Genomic DNA, 15,923 nt, shown 5'->3' on the forward strand with positions numbered 1-15,923 from the left:
TTCTAATTGTAGTGAAAGAATTTAGGGTCTAGGGCTGGGGGAAATCAGAGTTCTAGAGATGGGGGAGAGATTGACTGCCAAGGTTTTCAGAACCAATCTGCTTTCTACTGTCTTCTTGCTCTTTTGTTTTTCTTTTCTTCTTTCTTTCCTGTCCCCACCCTCCCCCACCAGACAGGGTTTCTCTGTGTAGCCCTGGCTATCTTGGAACTTGCTCTGTAGACCAGACTGGCCTCGAACTCACAGAGATCTGCCTGCCTTTGCTTCCTGAGTGCTGGGATTAAAGGCTTGTGTCACCATGCCTGGCCCTTCTTGCTTTCTAAAAGCTAAATGAAGTAGGAAGTGGATTAGTTAAGGTTGTAGCCGAGCCTTTCTTATTATGCCCTGTTGTTCGAATTTCTAAATGGTCTTATAATAAAAAACCCAGAGCCAGTTATCAGGGTAAAATCTGAAAGGTCAGAGAAGTAGATCAGCCAGCCACTAGTTCTTACTTCTATGAAATCCTCAGTCTAAACAGAGTTCCTGTTTTCTCATGCCTTATAGATCTTTCTCTGCCCTGCCCTATTACTTCCTCAGATTAAAGGTGTCTGTGCTTCCCAAATAAAGGCATGAGATCTCAAGTGCTGGGAATAAAGGTGTGGGCTACCACCGCCTAGCTGTTTTCTCTCCTACACTGGATCAATCTCATGTAGCCCAGTGTGGCCTTGAACTCACAGAGATCCAGACGGATGTCTGCCTCCCGAGTTAGAGGATTAAGGGTGTGTGCCACTACTGCCTGACCTCTGTCTAATCTAGTGGCTGGCTCTGTCCTCTTGATTCTTAGGCAAGTTTATTAGGGTACACAAATATGTCACCACAGTGCCCATCTGAAGGTAAGTTGAGGATAGGGGAAGGGTGACATTATGAAGAGAAACGACTCAGACTTTTTATTCTACTTCATTTTTGTTTTGATTTGATTTTTTGAGACAGTATCTCATTATTTAACCGTGTCTGGCTGGCAGCTTGCTATGTAGATCAGGGATCTTCCTGCCTCTACCTCCAGAGTGCTGGGGAAAATAGGCATGTGCCATCATACCTGTCTGGAAATTCATTCTTCCAAACCCTGTGACCAAGTGAAAGCTCATTGTCAGTTCCTACCATGGTGAATTCACATTCTAATTTACCACCAGTTTATGCTTATAGAGGAACAGAAGGTAAGGATACTAGACAGTCCCTCACAAAGTTGTCTGTACTATACTTCTTAGTCCTTTCATCTGGCACTGTTCCTGGATACTTGTTTGTACTTACCTTGACCCACATGCACTTTGGGAGTAGGGAGAATTAGCCCATGCTTGTTATATGGGAGGTGGCTTTTTGGGATACTTTTGGTGAGCGAGGCATGATGAAAGCAAAACTTTGTATTGCTACAGAAAGGTCAGTCCATGTACAAATGCAGTTCACCTGCTGTGGTAGATACATTGAAATAGAAACTATAGACCTCCTCTTCCCAAGAGGTGTATTGATAGAGCAGAGTGGTGGAGAGAGAAATGTAGCTCTAGGAGGAAGTGGTTTGGATGACTTTCTACAGAATAGTCAAACCATGGTTGCCATTACAGCAGTAGAAGTCTGGGGTGTTCTGATGGTAGTTGACAAGGTGTGTCTTGTTATTTCGTGGTAGAGCTGTTCAGTTCCAGGACTAAGAGTCATGTTGCTACTATGGACAGTTGTTCTTTCCTTGAGGAGGTATTAGAGTTGGAATGTGAATATGGCACGTACCTCCCTTTTTCTGGCATTGGTTAGGTCGCAGTTAAGGCAAAAGTGGATGCCTTACATGTTCTAAAGACTTCTTAATAGCAGTGGACGGTTAGGCCAGTGGCTCAACAAGGATCTGTGTGTCCCAACAAAAAGAAACAGTCATAGGAGAAGTTGGAATTAATTATAATAAAAATGAAAAGTGCTGACCCTTTCAGGGAGGAGTGACGGCTTTGAAAGGTCCTTGCAAGAGGCAAATTCAGTATTTGAAGAGTCGCTGCATCTGGAACAAAAGGGAGACTGTGCTGCAGCTTTGGCTCTCTGTAACGAAGCTATCTGTAAGTAACTCAGCTGCTCCGGCTGTGGCATTTTCGACTAACTCCACAGTAGGTACTTGTGTTGTCACGCAGATGGCCATGTGAACAGTTTTTAATGTCTCTTGTGTTCCCAAGTTGAGGCCAGTTAGCTATCCTTGCCCTTGAGATTTCAAAGTGTACCTGGTGGTGTCACTGGTTTGTGGACATTTACTGCAACAACCTCAACAGGAAGCCTCAGATGAATTCATCGATTGTGTCGGCTTTTTCCCCCAAAACAAAGTTAGATTTCAGAAAGGAGGTTAGCCCACTCTTCCTGTAGTCACTGACTGATGAGTAGGAAGACTGAGTGAACTGGCTCTGACTTCCTGGGCCAGTACCTTTTCATTGTAATATTCCATTCTTTTTGTTTCTCCCCTGCCTTCCTGGTATGCAGTACCATGATGTAACAGCAAGGGATTAAGGCTAGGAACTGGTATCTGACTCTTGAGTATGACCCACACGAAGCTGTCTCTATAAAGACAGATGCAGGTTTGGATATTACTTTTTTGCTGTTGGCCATCAGAAAGGGGAGTTGGGAGCAGAGTGTGGAGACCAGAGTCAAACAGGTCAGTGAAAAGATAAGAGTGGCAACCTCCAAGCACTAGTTTATCTTCCTGGTTCCTTTTAAGTTTTGTTTTATTTTCTTTAGTGTTTTGTTTGTTTAAATTTGAATTAACATGTTTGGCCTCCATGGCTTCCATGAATGTTCCCTAGAGCCAGAGCCAGTTCTGCCCCCTGGACAGCGCATGCATAGTCCATGCCTTGCATTCCTGCTGCATATTTTGTTTTACCGCCTATCTGCTTGGTTTTGGTTTAGTTTTTGTTCTTTTATTTTTGTTCGTATTTTGTGTTGTTTCTGCTATATTTTCTTTTGCATTTTAGCTAAACTAAGACTTACCCTGCATGGTGCCAGCTCTAGCACGCACAGCAGAGCCCTAGTCGATAAGAAGTTGCAAATCAGTATTCGAAAAGCACGAAGCCTGCAGGATCGCATGCAGCAGCAACCATCATCGCAGCAGCCGGTGCAGCCCTCAGCCTCTCTCCCACCACAGGGGGGCGCCCTCCCTCAGCTGACAAGGTAGTGCTTGAGAACCACATTAGTTTATGGACATCAGGGGAGGAAGTGATCATGGGTGCTCCGTAGCGCGAACTATTGTCTTCTCCATTACCAGGGAAGAGAGAAAAATACACCGCTAAGATTTTCTTCTCTCAGGTCAGAGATACAAAACTTCATTACATAGATTGTCCTTTTCTTAATGCTTCCTAGAAAGATGCAAAAAAGTACAAAGTAACAAGTTCTCCAAATTTCCTGGACTTGCAGAACAGCACGATTATTATATTTATATTCATTATGTTCTTATGGGATCTGGTCTGCCTTTCATGTTGTAGTAGCAAACATTTGATTAATTTTGGGATTTTAGTGTTTCCCATTCCTCAGAGAAAATAACCGGTTTATCTTCCTTTAATTAAACCATAGGGAAGGGACACAGAGATTTTCTTTGTTTGCTTCCCTAAGGTCAGGACTAGGAAAAAGTCCCAAGAGGTACTGGGGTAGTTCCCATATTTTAGGGGTTTTAATTTGGCTTTTATGTAGAATAGATGAATTTAAGTAAAAATTAACTTTGGCTATTAATAAATTTGAATAGTTTTCAAAATATAAGTATAATAAAAGCAGATAACTTTTTCTTTTCAGGTGTGTGTGTGTGTGTGTGTGTTGCTGGGGATGGAACCCAGGAATTTGTATATACTACTAGGCAAGTGCTCTACCAGTGAGGTACACATCCTCTGCCTTGGTTGTTTATCTTTTGACTATCTGCCCCATTATGTTTGTTGACATTTTTGAGCATTTGCCTGGGTCAGGTCAGAGCCAAGCACTTTCTGCTTTATTTTGTTATTACATGTTAACAGCCCCTGATGAGATGCGGGCTGTAAGCTAGCATGCTTTCTGAGTAAGGGAACTGCAGAGAAGATTGTTACTTAGCTAGTAAGTGGTAGAAGTATAGAACTCAAATCTAGATCTGTTTGATGCCAATGATTTCCCCTTTCTCTCTGCTTCCCTCCTCCTTTCCTACCTCTGAGACAGAATTTCTTCTAGCCCAGGCTACCTAGGGCCTGGAGGCCTTGAACTCCTGATCTTGCTTTTGCCTCTGGAGTGCTAGTGTTACAGGCCTGTTTGCCACCACCCTGGTCTCCTCCATTCTGTGGTTGAACCCAAGGCATCCTGCATATTGGGCCAGCACTCTACCAAATGAGCTACATTGCTAGAGGGTTAGATTCGTGTTGTAAGAGTGACGGGTGACTAAACCCGCAAACATTTGTAATATACAAGTTGAATCTTTTTATCTAAAATGGCTTGAGACCAGAAGTCATTCCTTGTCTGTCTGCCTCTCTCTCTCTGTCTATCTTTCTCTGTCTCTCTTTCTCCCTGTGTGTCTCTCTGTTTTTATGTCTTTCATTTTTCTGTCTCTCTCCCTTTCTCTCTGTCTCTGTCTCTTTCTCTCTCTAGCTCTCTCTTGTATCTCTGTCTTTCTGTCTCTCTCTCCTTTTCCCTTCCTCCCTTCCTCTTACTTCCCTCTACCTTTTTCTCTTCATTTTTTTTGAGATAGGGTTTTGCTTTACAAAGCCTGGAACTTGCTAGGTAGTCTGTGTTGGTCTCAAGCCTACTACAATCCTTCTGTCTCTGGTTCCTAAATGTTGGGCCACACAGCTCAGACCCCATTTTTTTTTCTTTCAGATTTTGAAACACTCAGAGAGATAGGTTGAATACCCTCAGCCCTGAAATCTGAAGTCTGAGATGTTCCCGGGTCCAAATTTACTTCATTATTGTGTCTGTGCTCAAAAACAGTTGGAGTTTGAAGCATTCTGGTTTTGGATTTTCAGATTCTTAATCTTGATCTGATAATCTAAAGTTGGAAAGGTTGCAGTGTCCTATAAGACTGCACATGTATTGGTCAGAAATAGAAAACAATGAGAGTCAACTAACTGCAGTTTATTCCGATTCCCACTCCTCAGCGTGAAGAGACTGTGACTGTGAGGAAACATCGGAGTTATTTCTGTGTATCCCAGGAATCCATATCACCTTGTACTCTATAATAATAGTATACTTTTCCTTTTTTACCGAGCTTCCCCATAGGACCCTAGAGGAGGATTTCCCTCCTTATACAGCATCTGGGAATTTTGTTGTATGGTATGAGCGATTTATAGGCTTCCCTTCTGTGTCATCGTATATGGGAGAAGCAAATTTTTTAATTTGCAGGAAGAATGTGATTGGAATGGGACTTCACAGGTAGTGGAGAGTATTGGCAAAGACTGTACTTAATACCACATATACGAACTTGGTGGTGACATTGGCTAGATAATACTACCTTCTTTTTCTTTTGGGGACCTGTGGCTCTGTTTGTGTCTGTCTTTCTCATTCTCGTCACGGTATCTTTGAATAGCTGTAAGTGGAGGAGTGGATAGTTCTTTTTGGAAGTGTTATAGTTAGTCAAGGCACCTTATGACTGCTTCTCTCCATTTGTTTCAGTGAGCAGCCTGTCCCGCTCCAAGTATTGTTAAACCAGGAGGCACAGCTGGATCCCTGCCGGGAAACAGAGTGTGGGGCCAGTTCTACCTTCTTCCACTCACCTGCTTCCTGCCATGAGTCACACCCATCCCTCCCCCTGGAGTCGCCTGTTTCCTCTGTTTCACAGCACAGTTCCCCTAGTAGATCTTTGAAGCTTCTGACGTCATTTGAGGTGGACAGCATTAATCCCTCTGCATTCCCCAGGCAGGAGTTACCTACAACAGCAGGTAGAATTGAGAGGAATTCTCAGCATGAATGCCTGCCACTGGATGCCCTTGAAGATAAGCTCCAAGGCCACAGGGAGGACAGCAGCAGCTGCAGCAAATTCCCACCACCAGAAGGGAGAGACATAGTTGGAGATAGGCTGTTCGAAGAAAAGAAGCGCCCTGTTGACATATCCATGGTGGTGCCTTGGTCCCATTCAACAGGAGAAGCCACTTCTGAGATAGTTATACATAGCCTAAATAGTCCTTCAGGTTCATCAGCTCAGCCTAGTATTCCTCCTTACAGAGCCTGCCACCCCATAATGTCTGCTGCTTCTTCACCTGAGCTTCATGCTACTGACCCCATGAAGAAACTTAACCAACATCTTCAAGCCCAAAGTCTCCAAACTTCATTGACTTCAAAGGTTGTCAGAGGCAGTGAGGAGCCCTATAGGCCAGAGTTTCCCAGTACAAAAGGACTTGTCCGCTCATTGGCAGAGCAGTTCCAGAAGATGCAGAATACCTCCATGAGGGATGTTATAGGTTCCCAGGATCGAAGTTTGCCAAATGGGCTAAGGAAGAACTCTCCTTCTGACTTTATGCCTCTATTACACCAGGGTCCAGGAAAAGACCACTGTCACTGGGTAAAAACAGCAGCCTTCTCTAGATGGCAGGGAAAGACTGCCCTCCTGGGAAGATGCTGCTGATCATCCTCCTCTTGCCATGGACTCTGGGCTTCCCAATGGAGAAACCGCTGGAAGAGGACAGCCCAGGTTGGCTGAACCAAATATATACCAAGGAAGGCTATCCCAAGTGACAGATACTAGGCCTAAGGAGCTGGGTAGCAGTGTCATCTTGGGGACTTCTTTGCCTTTGGATTCCTGGGTAAACGTCACAAGGCTCTGTGATTCTCAGGTTAAACACAGGGGCCCTGGGCCAGGAGTCAAGTCCTCCTCCCATGATTCCCATACATGTGTAACCTACCCAGAGAGAAATCACATCCTTTTGCATCCACACTGGAACCAAGACACAGAGCAGGAGACCTCTGAATTGGAGTCTCTCTACCAAGCCAGTCTTCAGGCCTCTCGAACTGGCTGTTCTGAATGGAGGTCACAGGATGTGGCTTGGCAGCCTCTTAACCAAACAGGTAAAAATACAAGCAGTGGTGGGGATATATAAAAGCTGAAAGCCAGAGAACAAGATCAAAGGAGGGGTAGTGTTCTGTACAGCATCACTATCTTTCTTAGATGCAATAAAACTTCTGACTTTCCTCCTACAGCCTCAGGACAAGGGCTAGGCTTTTTCCCCCCTTTCCTTCCTGCCAGAATGGAGATGGGGTCAGAATTATCCCTCAGAGAGTGATCCCTTCCTTATAAGGGAATGACCACGTAAGTATTTGCTTGTGGGCTCTCCAGAATGTAGTGTAAAGAAGCAGTTCATAGGTCTGTGAGAGTGAGTTAGCGTGAAATGGGGAAGGCTGAAAAGAGTCCTCTTTTTTTGTGTTTTAGATGTTAAGTTAATCCAAGAATCAGGCTCCAGGTTCATCTTGAAACAAGGATAGCCACACTAAACCAAGTCTCTGCTATGGCATTTTCCGATTTTACCAAGCTAGCAATATCAAGACCTGTTGCTGGAGGGCTTCTCTCCAGGTTCCACCAAACCCCCGCAGTCCCACAATCCACGTATAAAATAATCACTCAGATACTTATATTACTTACAAACTGTATGGCCGTGGCAGGCTTCTTGCTAACTGTTCCTTTATCTTAAATTAACCCATTTTTATAAATCTATACCTTGCCACGTGGCTGGTGGCTTACCGGCGTCTTTACATGTTGCTTGTCCTGCTGGTGGCTGCAGTGTCTCTCCCCCTTCTTCCTGTTTCCCCAATTCTTCTCTCTCCTTGTCCCGCCTATACTTCCTGTCTGGTCACTGGCCACCAGTGTTTTATTTATATAGAATGATATCCACAGCACTTCCCCTTTTCTTCTTTTTTTTAAAAAGTAAGGTTTTAACTTTAACATGGTAAAACTACATATAACAAAACAATTATCGAGCAAGAATTACAGTTACAATATTAAAGAAGATGTCCTATCTATCTTATATTTGTGAATTTAAGGTTTTATATCTAACTTATCTTTTATCATAACTGAGGAAATTACAACTATCTAGTTTTCAACCACATCAAAGACCTGAGAAGGAACATAATGGTACCAGAGAAATGGTAGATGGATGCAAGCAACTTTTGGGAATCTTGGAAGAGTAGACCAAGACAGCTGGCAGCCTGGACAGTCACCTAATGTTTCTCAGCATTGTTGGTGCATTTAAATTGGCTACAGGCCTAGAGTATCTGACAGACCATTTTTAGAAGCAGGAATTTTGAGAGACCATCTTACCCTGTCTTGGCAGAGTACAGTGGTCGCTTTCCTTGTGTTCCGCTTGTCCAGAAAGGACAGCATTGTATTTGTACTGTCAGCCGTCAAGGAAAGTGCAGTTCTTTGCTCAGTAGGCCATTTTGTGCCAAAAAGACAAACTTTCAAATGGAAATGTCTTAGAAGCCCAACATTCTCTCGGGATCAATTGGTGTAGCCAGGAGCAATTGTGTCTCACGTCAACAGAATTTTAAGTTATTTAAATGCCATATTCTCTAGGTCTATGAAGTGTTTGAAGATTATCTATCTATCTGAAATATATCTATGTATACCTAGAAGACTTAACTAACATGGATACAAATAGGATTATCATAGATGACTAGTCATTAATCTATTTTTAATTATCTATTACAATTTTAAATGAGTTAAACATAATACCTCAAACAAGAATAGAAATATATATATATATATAGTATAACAAAATTAAGTTTAAATTTGTATCAATAAACTAAAATCTATAGCAATGTAAAACATTTTAAATAAGTTGTTACTCTTTAAAAGTAGGTTCATTAATCTACCCTTTCATCCTATCATATCTAAACTATCTCCTTTTTTTCTTTAGAAAGAGATTATATTTATAATCAACCTGTTTTAAATAAAAATATTATTTTTTCTCTGTCCCACACCAAGACCTTCTCTGATTCTTCTAGGCACTGCCATGTATGTTCCTTGGAAACTGCATAGACTTAAGAGTTGACGTTATGATCTGTTTCTGAGCTGCCTTCTAGTGTAGATTTTACAATAACATTTTCTAAGTACTCTTTAGGTACACAAGACAAGTTAATATGGAAAGATTTTAATGAATGCAGAAAACCTGGAATCTACTTCACTGAGCTTTCTTCTAATGAAAGAGCAAAAGAATACGAAGACATTAAGTTCAAATCAAGTCTTTAAGAATAGTATCATGCCACTGAGATAGTTCAGTGAGAAAAGGCGCTTTCTGCACAACTCTAGCAACTTGAACTTGACTCCCAGAACCCACAGAAAGAATAGTTTCTGCTTGCTGGGCAGTGGTGGCACACCCCTTTAATCTCAGTACTCCAGAGGTAGAGGCAGGTGGATCTCTGTGAGTTCAAAGCCAGCCTGGTCTACAGAATGAGTTCGAGGACAGCCAGGGCTACACAGAGAAACCGTGTCTCAAAATAACAACAATCACAGCAAAACAAAAATCAAAAAACCCTTTCTGCTCTTCCAGACTAAGACTACACGGGTTCAGTTTCCAGCACCCACATGTTGGGTCACAACTGATGCCCTCTTCTGGCCTTTGTGAGCACTGCATTCATGTGGTGCAGAGACATGCATGCAGGTGAAACACTCATACATAAGATAAAAATAAATAAATCTTTAAGAGAAAAAGATGGACATAGAGAACTGACTCTATAAAGTTGTTCTGTGTACCCACATACACATACATCATAGACACACATAAAAGTAAATAAACTAGTATCTCCTAAAATAATGCATTACAAAATTAAACTATTTGAATGTTAAACATATAAAATAAAACAAAACCAGAAAAATTTTATAATACTTAAAATAAAGCCAGACGTGGTGGCACACACCTTTAATCCCAGCACTTGGGAGGCAGAGGTAGGTAGATCTCTGTGAGTTCGAGGCCAGCCTGTTCTACAGAGTGAGTTCCAGGACAGCCAGGGATACATAGTGAGACTCTGTCCCAAAAATAAACAAACAATAAAATCAATTTACAATAACACTTCTCATTGTAGATAATTCTAAAAATGTATAAACTAGCAATTTCTTTTCCCTATGGAGATAATTCTAAAAATGCATAAACTAGCAATTTCTTTTCCCTATGGTTTGTTTTGGATTGTAATTCAAGTCTGTCGTGATGGGGAATTCAAGACTGGAGGAACTTAAAGCATCAGGTCATCACTTCCACAGTATGTTTACCTTTGACCTTTTTTTTTTTTTAATTGCAAAACTTTTTCTTGTTTTGAGACTGTAGTCCAGGTTTGTATAGAACTCATAATGTAGCCCAAGCTATCCTCAAATTTATGGGGTTCCTCTTCCCTCAGCTTCCCAGAGTATTGGGATTCAAGGCAAATACTATGCCAGCTTACCACAACCAATTTTATTTTATGTTTATGGGTATTTTACCTGCACATATGTCTGCATACAGTGTGCATACCCCTGGAACTGTAGTCACAGATGGTTATAAGCCACCATGTGGGTGCTGGGAACCTACAAGAGAAGCCAGGGCTCTTAACTGCCTACCACAACCAGTTTTAAAGGGTTTCATCACCTTCTAGAGACGTCTCCTGTCCAGCAGCAGTTCTGTGCCTTTTGTCCTTTGTCCCTCTCCCTCACTCCAAGGAAATGCAAATATTTTTTATATACATTGATTTGTTCTGGACATTTCCTATGAGTGAAATCAGTGTTTGGTGTTTTGTGACCTGATTAATCCTGACATATTGGTTTCTGAAGAATTGTATAAGCTCTGCTTTTGTTTTATATTCTAAATTTTGTAGTTCCTTCAAGTTGCACAGAAATCATTGTATCTATGTCTATTAAAACATTAAAAGTAGCTTTTGTGAAGAAAAATGCAAGCCAGATGTACTGTTGCACATCTTTAATCCCAGTGCTTGGATGGCAGCAGTGTGTTCCAGGCCAGTCTGGTGTACACAGTGAGTTCCAGTCAGCCAGGCTTACATTGTGAAACTCTTGTTTCAAAAATCAAGAAAAGAGAATTTTAAATGTATTAAAAACAGTAAAAGTCCAGCCTGGGCTACCAAGTGAGTTCCAGGAAAGGCGCAAAGCTACACAGAGAAACCCTGTCTCGAAAAACCAAAAAAAAAAAAAAAAAAAAACAGTAAAAGTGAATGTTATAATTAAACTCCCAAGTACTTTTTACCAGTTTCCAAGGTGATTAACTTGGTACTTTATGAACAAAAGGCTAATTTGGATTCGGCCATAACATCTCCACACATAGCTTCCCCTCCTCACAAGATTTTAATTTTTTTACATAAGATTATAAACTAAAACGTGCCTAGTCACATTGTAGTCAGTGTAACATATCAGGCAGTATATTATTTCTTTCTTAAAGAAAAAAAAAACATTTATGATGGCTTGAGAGATGGCCCAATGGTTAAAAGTATTGGATGCTCTTCAAGAAGACCCAGGCTCAATCCTAGCACCCACATGATGACTCACAACCATCTGTAACTCCAGTCACAGGGAATCTGATACCCCCTTCTATTCTCTGGGGGCACCAGGTGTGCATGTGGGGCACAGACACAGATGCAGGCAAAACACCATACACATAAAATAAGAATAAATAAGTTTTAAAAATGGCCTTGAGTTTGAATGTTCAATCTAAAGATTTAAGAGGTAAAAGTATGAAAATCAGAAAAAAAAAAAAAAACCCTCCGAGAAAAGTCTTAAGACCTGGATTTGACAACAGTTTCTTAGATATGACACCAAGAAAACAGGCTATAGGAGGAATATTAAGATAAACTGCTACATCAGAGTTAAATTTTTGTATATAAAAGGACACTACTAGCCTAGTATGAACCAGTGGTAGAACTTGTAGCTAATTAGCATGCACCAGGCCCCGGGTTCAATCTCCAAGACCATGGAAAAATTAAAATTAAAAAAAAAAAATGCTATATGGGACTGAGAGATGGTTTAGTGGCTTAGAGTACTTGCTGCTCTTACAGAGGACCCAGGTTCAATTCCTAGCACCCACATGGCAGCTCACAACTGTGTGTAACTCCAGTGCCAGGGGATTCAGTGCCCTCTTTTGGCTTCTGGGACCACTGCATGCAAGTGCTACACAGACACATATGTAGACATAACACTCATACACTTAAAATAATAAAGTAGTGCAAAAAGAAAACAAACTAACACATTTATTTAGTGTGTATATATGTGCGTGCGTCTTAGCACTCAGGTTGTGCTCAGAGGACAACCTGCAGCAGTTGGAATGCATGTCTGTGCACCACATGTGTGCAGTACCTGTGGAGGGAAGAAGAGGGAATCATATTCCCTAGAACAGGCTTTATACATGGTTGTGAATTACTGTGTGGGTGCTGGGAATCAAACCCAGGTCCTTTGGAAGCTTAGCCAGTGCTCTTATCTGCTAAACTCTTTCTCCAGCTCTCTATTTCCTTATTTACATTTTTTTGAACTAGTCTCCTGTAGCTCATAATGGCCTTGAACTTCTTTATCCTCTACCTCATAAGTACTGGGATTACAGTTGTATGTCATCACACCAGGCTACATTTAAAATTTTTTTATTTGTTGGAAGGCCTTTTAAAAATAAAAACTTCCTCTAGGCAGTTGTGGTTTGCCCCTTTAATGCTAGCACTCGGCGGGCAGAGACAGGTAGATCTCTGAGTTCAAGGCTAGCTTGGTCTACAGAGTGAGTTCCAGGACAGCCAGGGATACACGGAGAAACTTTGTCTTGAAAAACAACAACAACAACAAAGCAAAAATTCCCAAGGTTCAACCATAAACATTCTGAGTCAGATCTGTGGTGTCTTGTCTTTGTTCCATGTCCATTCCCCCTTTCCACCCACTGAAGATTGAACCTGCCAGAGCTTCATGTATGCAAGTGTTATACAACTGAACTGTAACTGAGAAGGTATACTTTTTCAAGTTCCCAGATGAATGAGTACTGTTATGAGAACCAATGCATTAAGTAACAGAAAATATCCAAAATAATTGATCTGAAGTACTTACATGAACAGTATAGTTAAGCCATGTGTGTGTTTGTGTACATATGCATATGTATCAAAGTAGCAGACATGACTTGGTGGACGTACACGCACGCACGCATGTGCATGTCAAATGTAGGTCAAGGATAGGTGCATTTTCAAGAGACTTAATTGGATTGGGGACAGCCCCTGGTGGGGGGCTCACATATCAGTTTAGAGCAGTATTAATGGTTGTTTATAATTCAAGTGATTGAGAAAAGCCAAGAGTAGGTGGGAATAAAGAATATCACACACGCCAAATATTCCTGAAGTGATCTTGCTCAGAGAGTGGGAGGGCATCAGAAGATAATAGAATACTGTGCTGTACATTGAAAACATTGAGTTCCAATTCTGGTTAAAACACTATCAGACTCTGGAACTCACTTCCTTGTTATATCCAAGGAAGCAGGTTTACAATGACTATGATCATTTAAATTTTGAACTAAACCGGAGATACTAATTGTTTCCTTTCTTCTTACCACGGTACATTAGAAGATCACTATGTCAGATAATTTCCTCTATAGACTACACATCTATAGATTTTGAAAAGAACAAAACAAAACTGATTTTATTCATAGGAGAAATGTTGAAGGATGGAGGATATAAAGCAGATGGTTTTTAGAGCTGCTTTCTTAGCAATTTCTTTAGTAGTTTTTGGCTGATAGGAATTTATCCATATTCTGAGATTTGCTGTTTATAGATTCAAAGAGCATTCTCCCCATTGGATTCAGAGATGCATATTAATTACTTAGTAAAAGAACTCTGGTGCTTGTGCTTCCAGTCTCAGATTTCAGGCCCCAGAGGAGAAATGGCTTCAGCTTGTTTTTATGTCTTCCTCCTTAGGCTTTGCAGATGGCGTGGGGAGGAGACTGCATTCAGCCCCTGGTCTTGATCTCTCAAAGACTCCAACAGCAGAGATGGAGCATGCTCTTCATGGACCGAGCCCAGCGCCTGTCTCTCAGGTACCAGCCTCTGGTGCTAAGGTGCTGGACATGGGTGCTGTGCTAGAGGAGAAGGCACGCAGAGAGGCTAGTGGAAGGGTGCTGGTGCACAGGCGTGGTGATCCAGGGAGAATGTGAGCTCAGATCAGGCTGCTTTTGAGTGAGAGGAGGCTACCACATGGCGACTGCCTTTGGAATCTGTCTAATTTAGATGTTAATTGAGGCTTAACCAGTTTTTCTCATATCCCTGAGTACAGGAGCTGGGTGAAAAAAATCCACAGGTCTGACGTCTTAACTCTGCCTGTGTGTGTCTATGTGTTTGAAGGCTGTAGCTTGTAGAGTTCTCAGCAGGGAAGATGGGGAGGCTGCCTCTCACACAGTCTAAGTGGCAGCCTTTTCTCAGGAAGGGAGGCAGCTCAGGTCTCTTCCCATAGCTTTGTGGGTAGAGTCGGGATTCATCTGTTCATAGCACCTTCCTCCTCCTTGCTAGTAAAAATGCAGTGTAGGTGAAAGAGCAGGGAGAAACTGACAGTTACCATTTGGGGAAAGGTATGTATGTTATCCAGAGTCAGGACACGTAGTCCTTATTTACACATATATATTCAAAGTCCCGAGGATGGTCCTTTCCTAGAGCAGTTTTGCAGCCCTTTTAATGGGATCCTGGTATGTGAAGAGTTGTGTTAGTTTGCTTATCTCTGATAAAATATCTATGGAGACAAGGGAGGAAGGATTTATTTCAACTTGTGATGTTAGAAGTTTCTCTCTGTGATTGATAGTAGCTCCATTGCTTTGGGCCTGAGCCAAGGCAGAACATATGTTAGAGAAGGCCTGGAGAAGGAGACTGCTTACCTTACAGCAGCCAGGAAGCAGTGACAGTGACCGAAGGGACAGGGACAGGAATACCTTTCAAAGGCACATCTTAAGTGGTTTGCTGTATCCAATTAGTCCGTAGCTTTTTTGTTGTTGTTGTTTTAAGATAGGGTTCTTGTGTAGCCCTGGCTATCCTGAACTTATTCTAGACCAGGCTGGCCTCAAACTCACAGAGATCTACCTGCCTCTGCCTTCTGAGGCTGGGATTAAAGGTGTGCACTTCCATGCCTGGCTCAATCTATACGTTAATAGCACATTTACCAATGTGTTCATCAGTGAATGAACCACTGATGAAGCTGTCACTCTTATGATCCAGTCACTCCTCAGTGATTGGATCTACAGTTCTGGACCAAGTTTTCAAAATCGGAGTCTTAAGAATGGAAGTCTTAAGAAGACTCTGAGAAGCAAAAGCTGTTGATGGGGTGAGACTCATTGTACTCGTAAAAGGAAGGAGAAAAATGAGGTGAAGTGGTGCTTTGCCTTCTCTACAGCTTAGTGTATGACTGAGTGAGTAGGGTTCAATAAGCATGAAAAGTAAACATGTATTATCTAAAATGCCTACCCTCCCCTCTTTTTGAGACATAAATTTATTTTTATTCTATTTCTCTGTTTTGGTTTCTTTTGAGACAGGGTTTTGCTATGTATATAGCCCTGGCTGTTCTCAGATTCACTGTGTAGACCATGCTGGCCTTGAACTTGTTATGCTGTCCTGTCTTCACCTTCAGACCTTGGGGATTACTGTCATTACTGTACCCAAGCAGTAGAGATCAATCAACAAACTCAAATACTCCTTGTTGGCTGAGTTTATAGTAATCTACTATTCTGAGACTCTTATATAACTTTTTAAAAACAAGTTGATTTTTCATTACTATAGCTGTCAGATACAAAGCATCCTGCTTTGAAGCTTGTCCACCAGGTCAATTTGATAAAAATATAGAAACATTTTGTTTACCTTATTATTATAGTTTTTATTATATACAGGGTCTCATTATGTGCCCTGGCTGGTGGACCAGGCTGAACTCACAGAGATCTGCCAGACCCTGCCTCCAGAGTGCTGGAAATGAAAGGCGTGTGCCACTAACTACATCAAGCTTCCTTTATTTTTTATTTGTAGTA

The 15,923-nt window shown here is 41.6% G+C and overlaps 1 protein-coding gene across 1 annotated transcript in view; it reads left to right on the plus strand.

Moving 5' to 3' along the window:
- The window catches only part of Usp54 (ubiquitin specific peptidase 54), a 71,372-nt gene that overhangs the window by 48,989 nt on the left and 6,460 nt on the right, over positions 1-15,923 (plus strand). The window contains 5 exon segments of the mRNA XM_028879715.2: positions 1,947-2,066; positions 2,967-3,162; positions 5,611-6,499; positions 6,501-6,999; positions 13,840-13,958. Of these exon segments, the coding sequence (XP_028735548.1) occupies positions 1,947-2,066; positions 2,967-3,162; positions 5,611-6,499; positions 6,501-6,999; positions 13,840-13,958 (1,823 nt within the window).

Source organism: Peromyscus leucopus, chromosome 9, assembly GCF_004664715.2.
Source record: "Peromyscus leucopus breed LL Stock chromosome 9, UCI_PerLeu_2.1, whole genome shotgun sequence".
NCBI lineage: Eukaryota > Metazoa > Chordata > Mammalia > Rodentia > Cricetidae > Peromyscus > Peromyscus leucopus.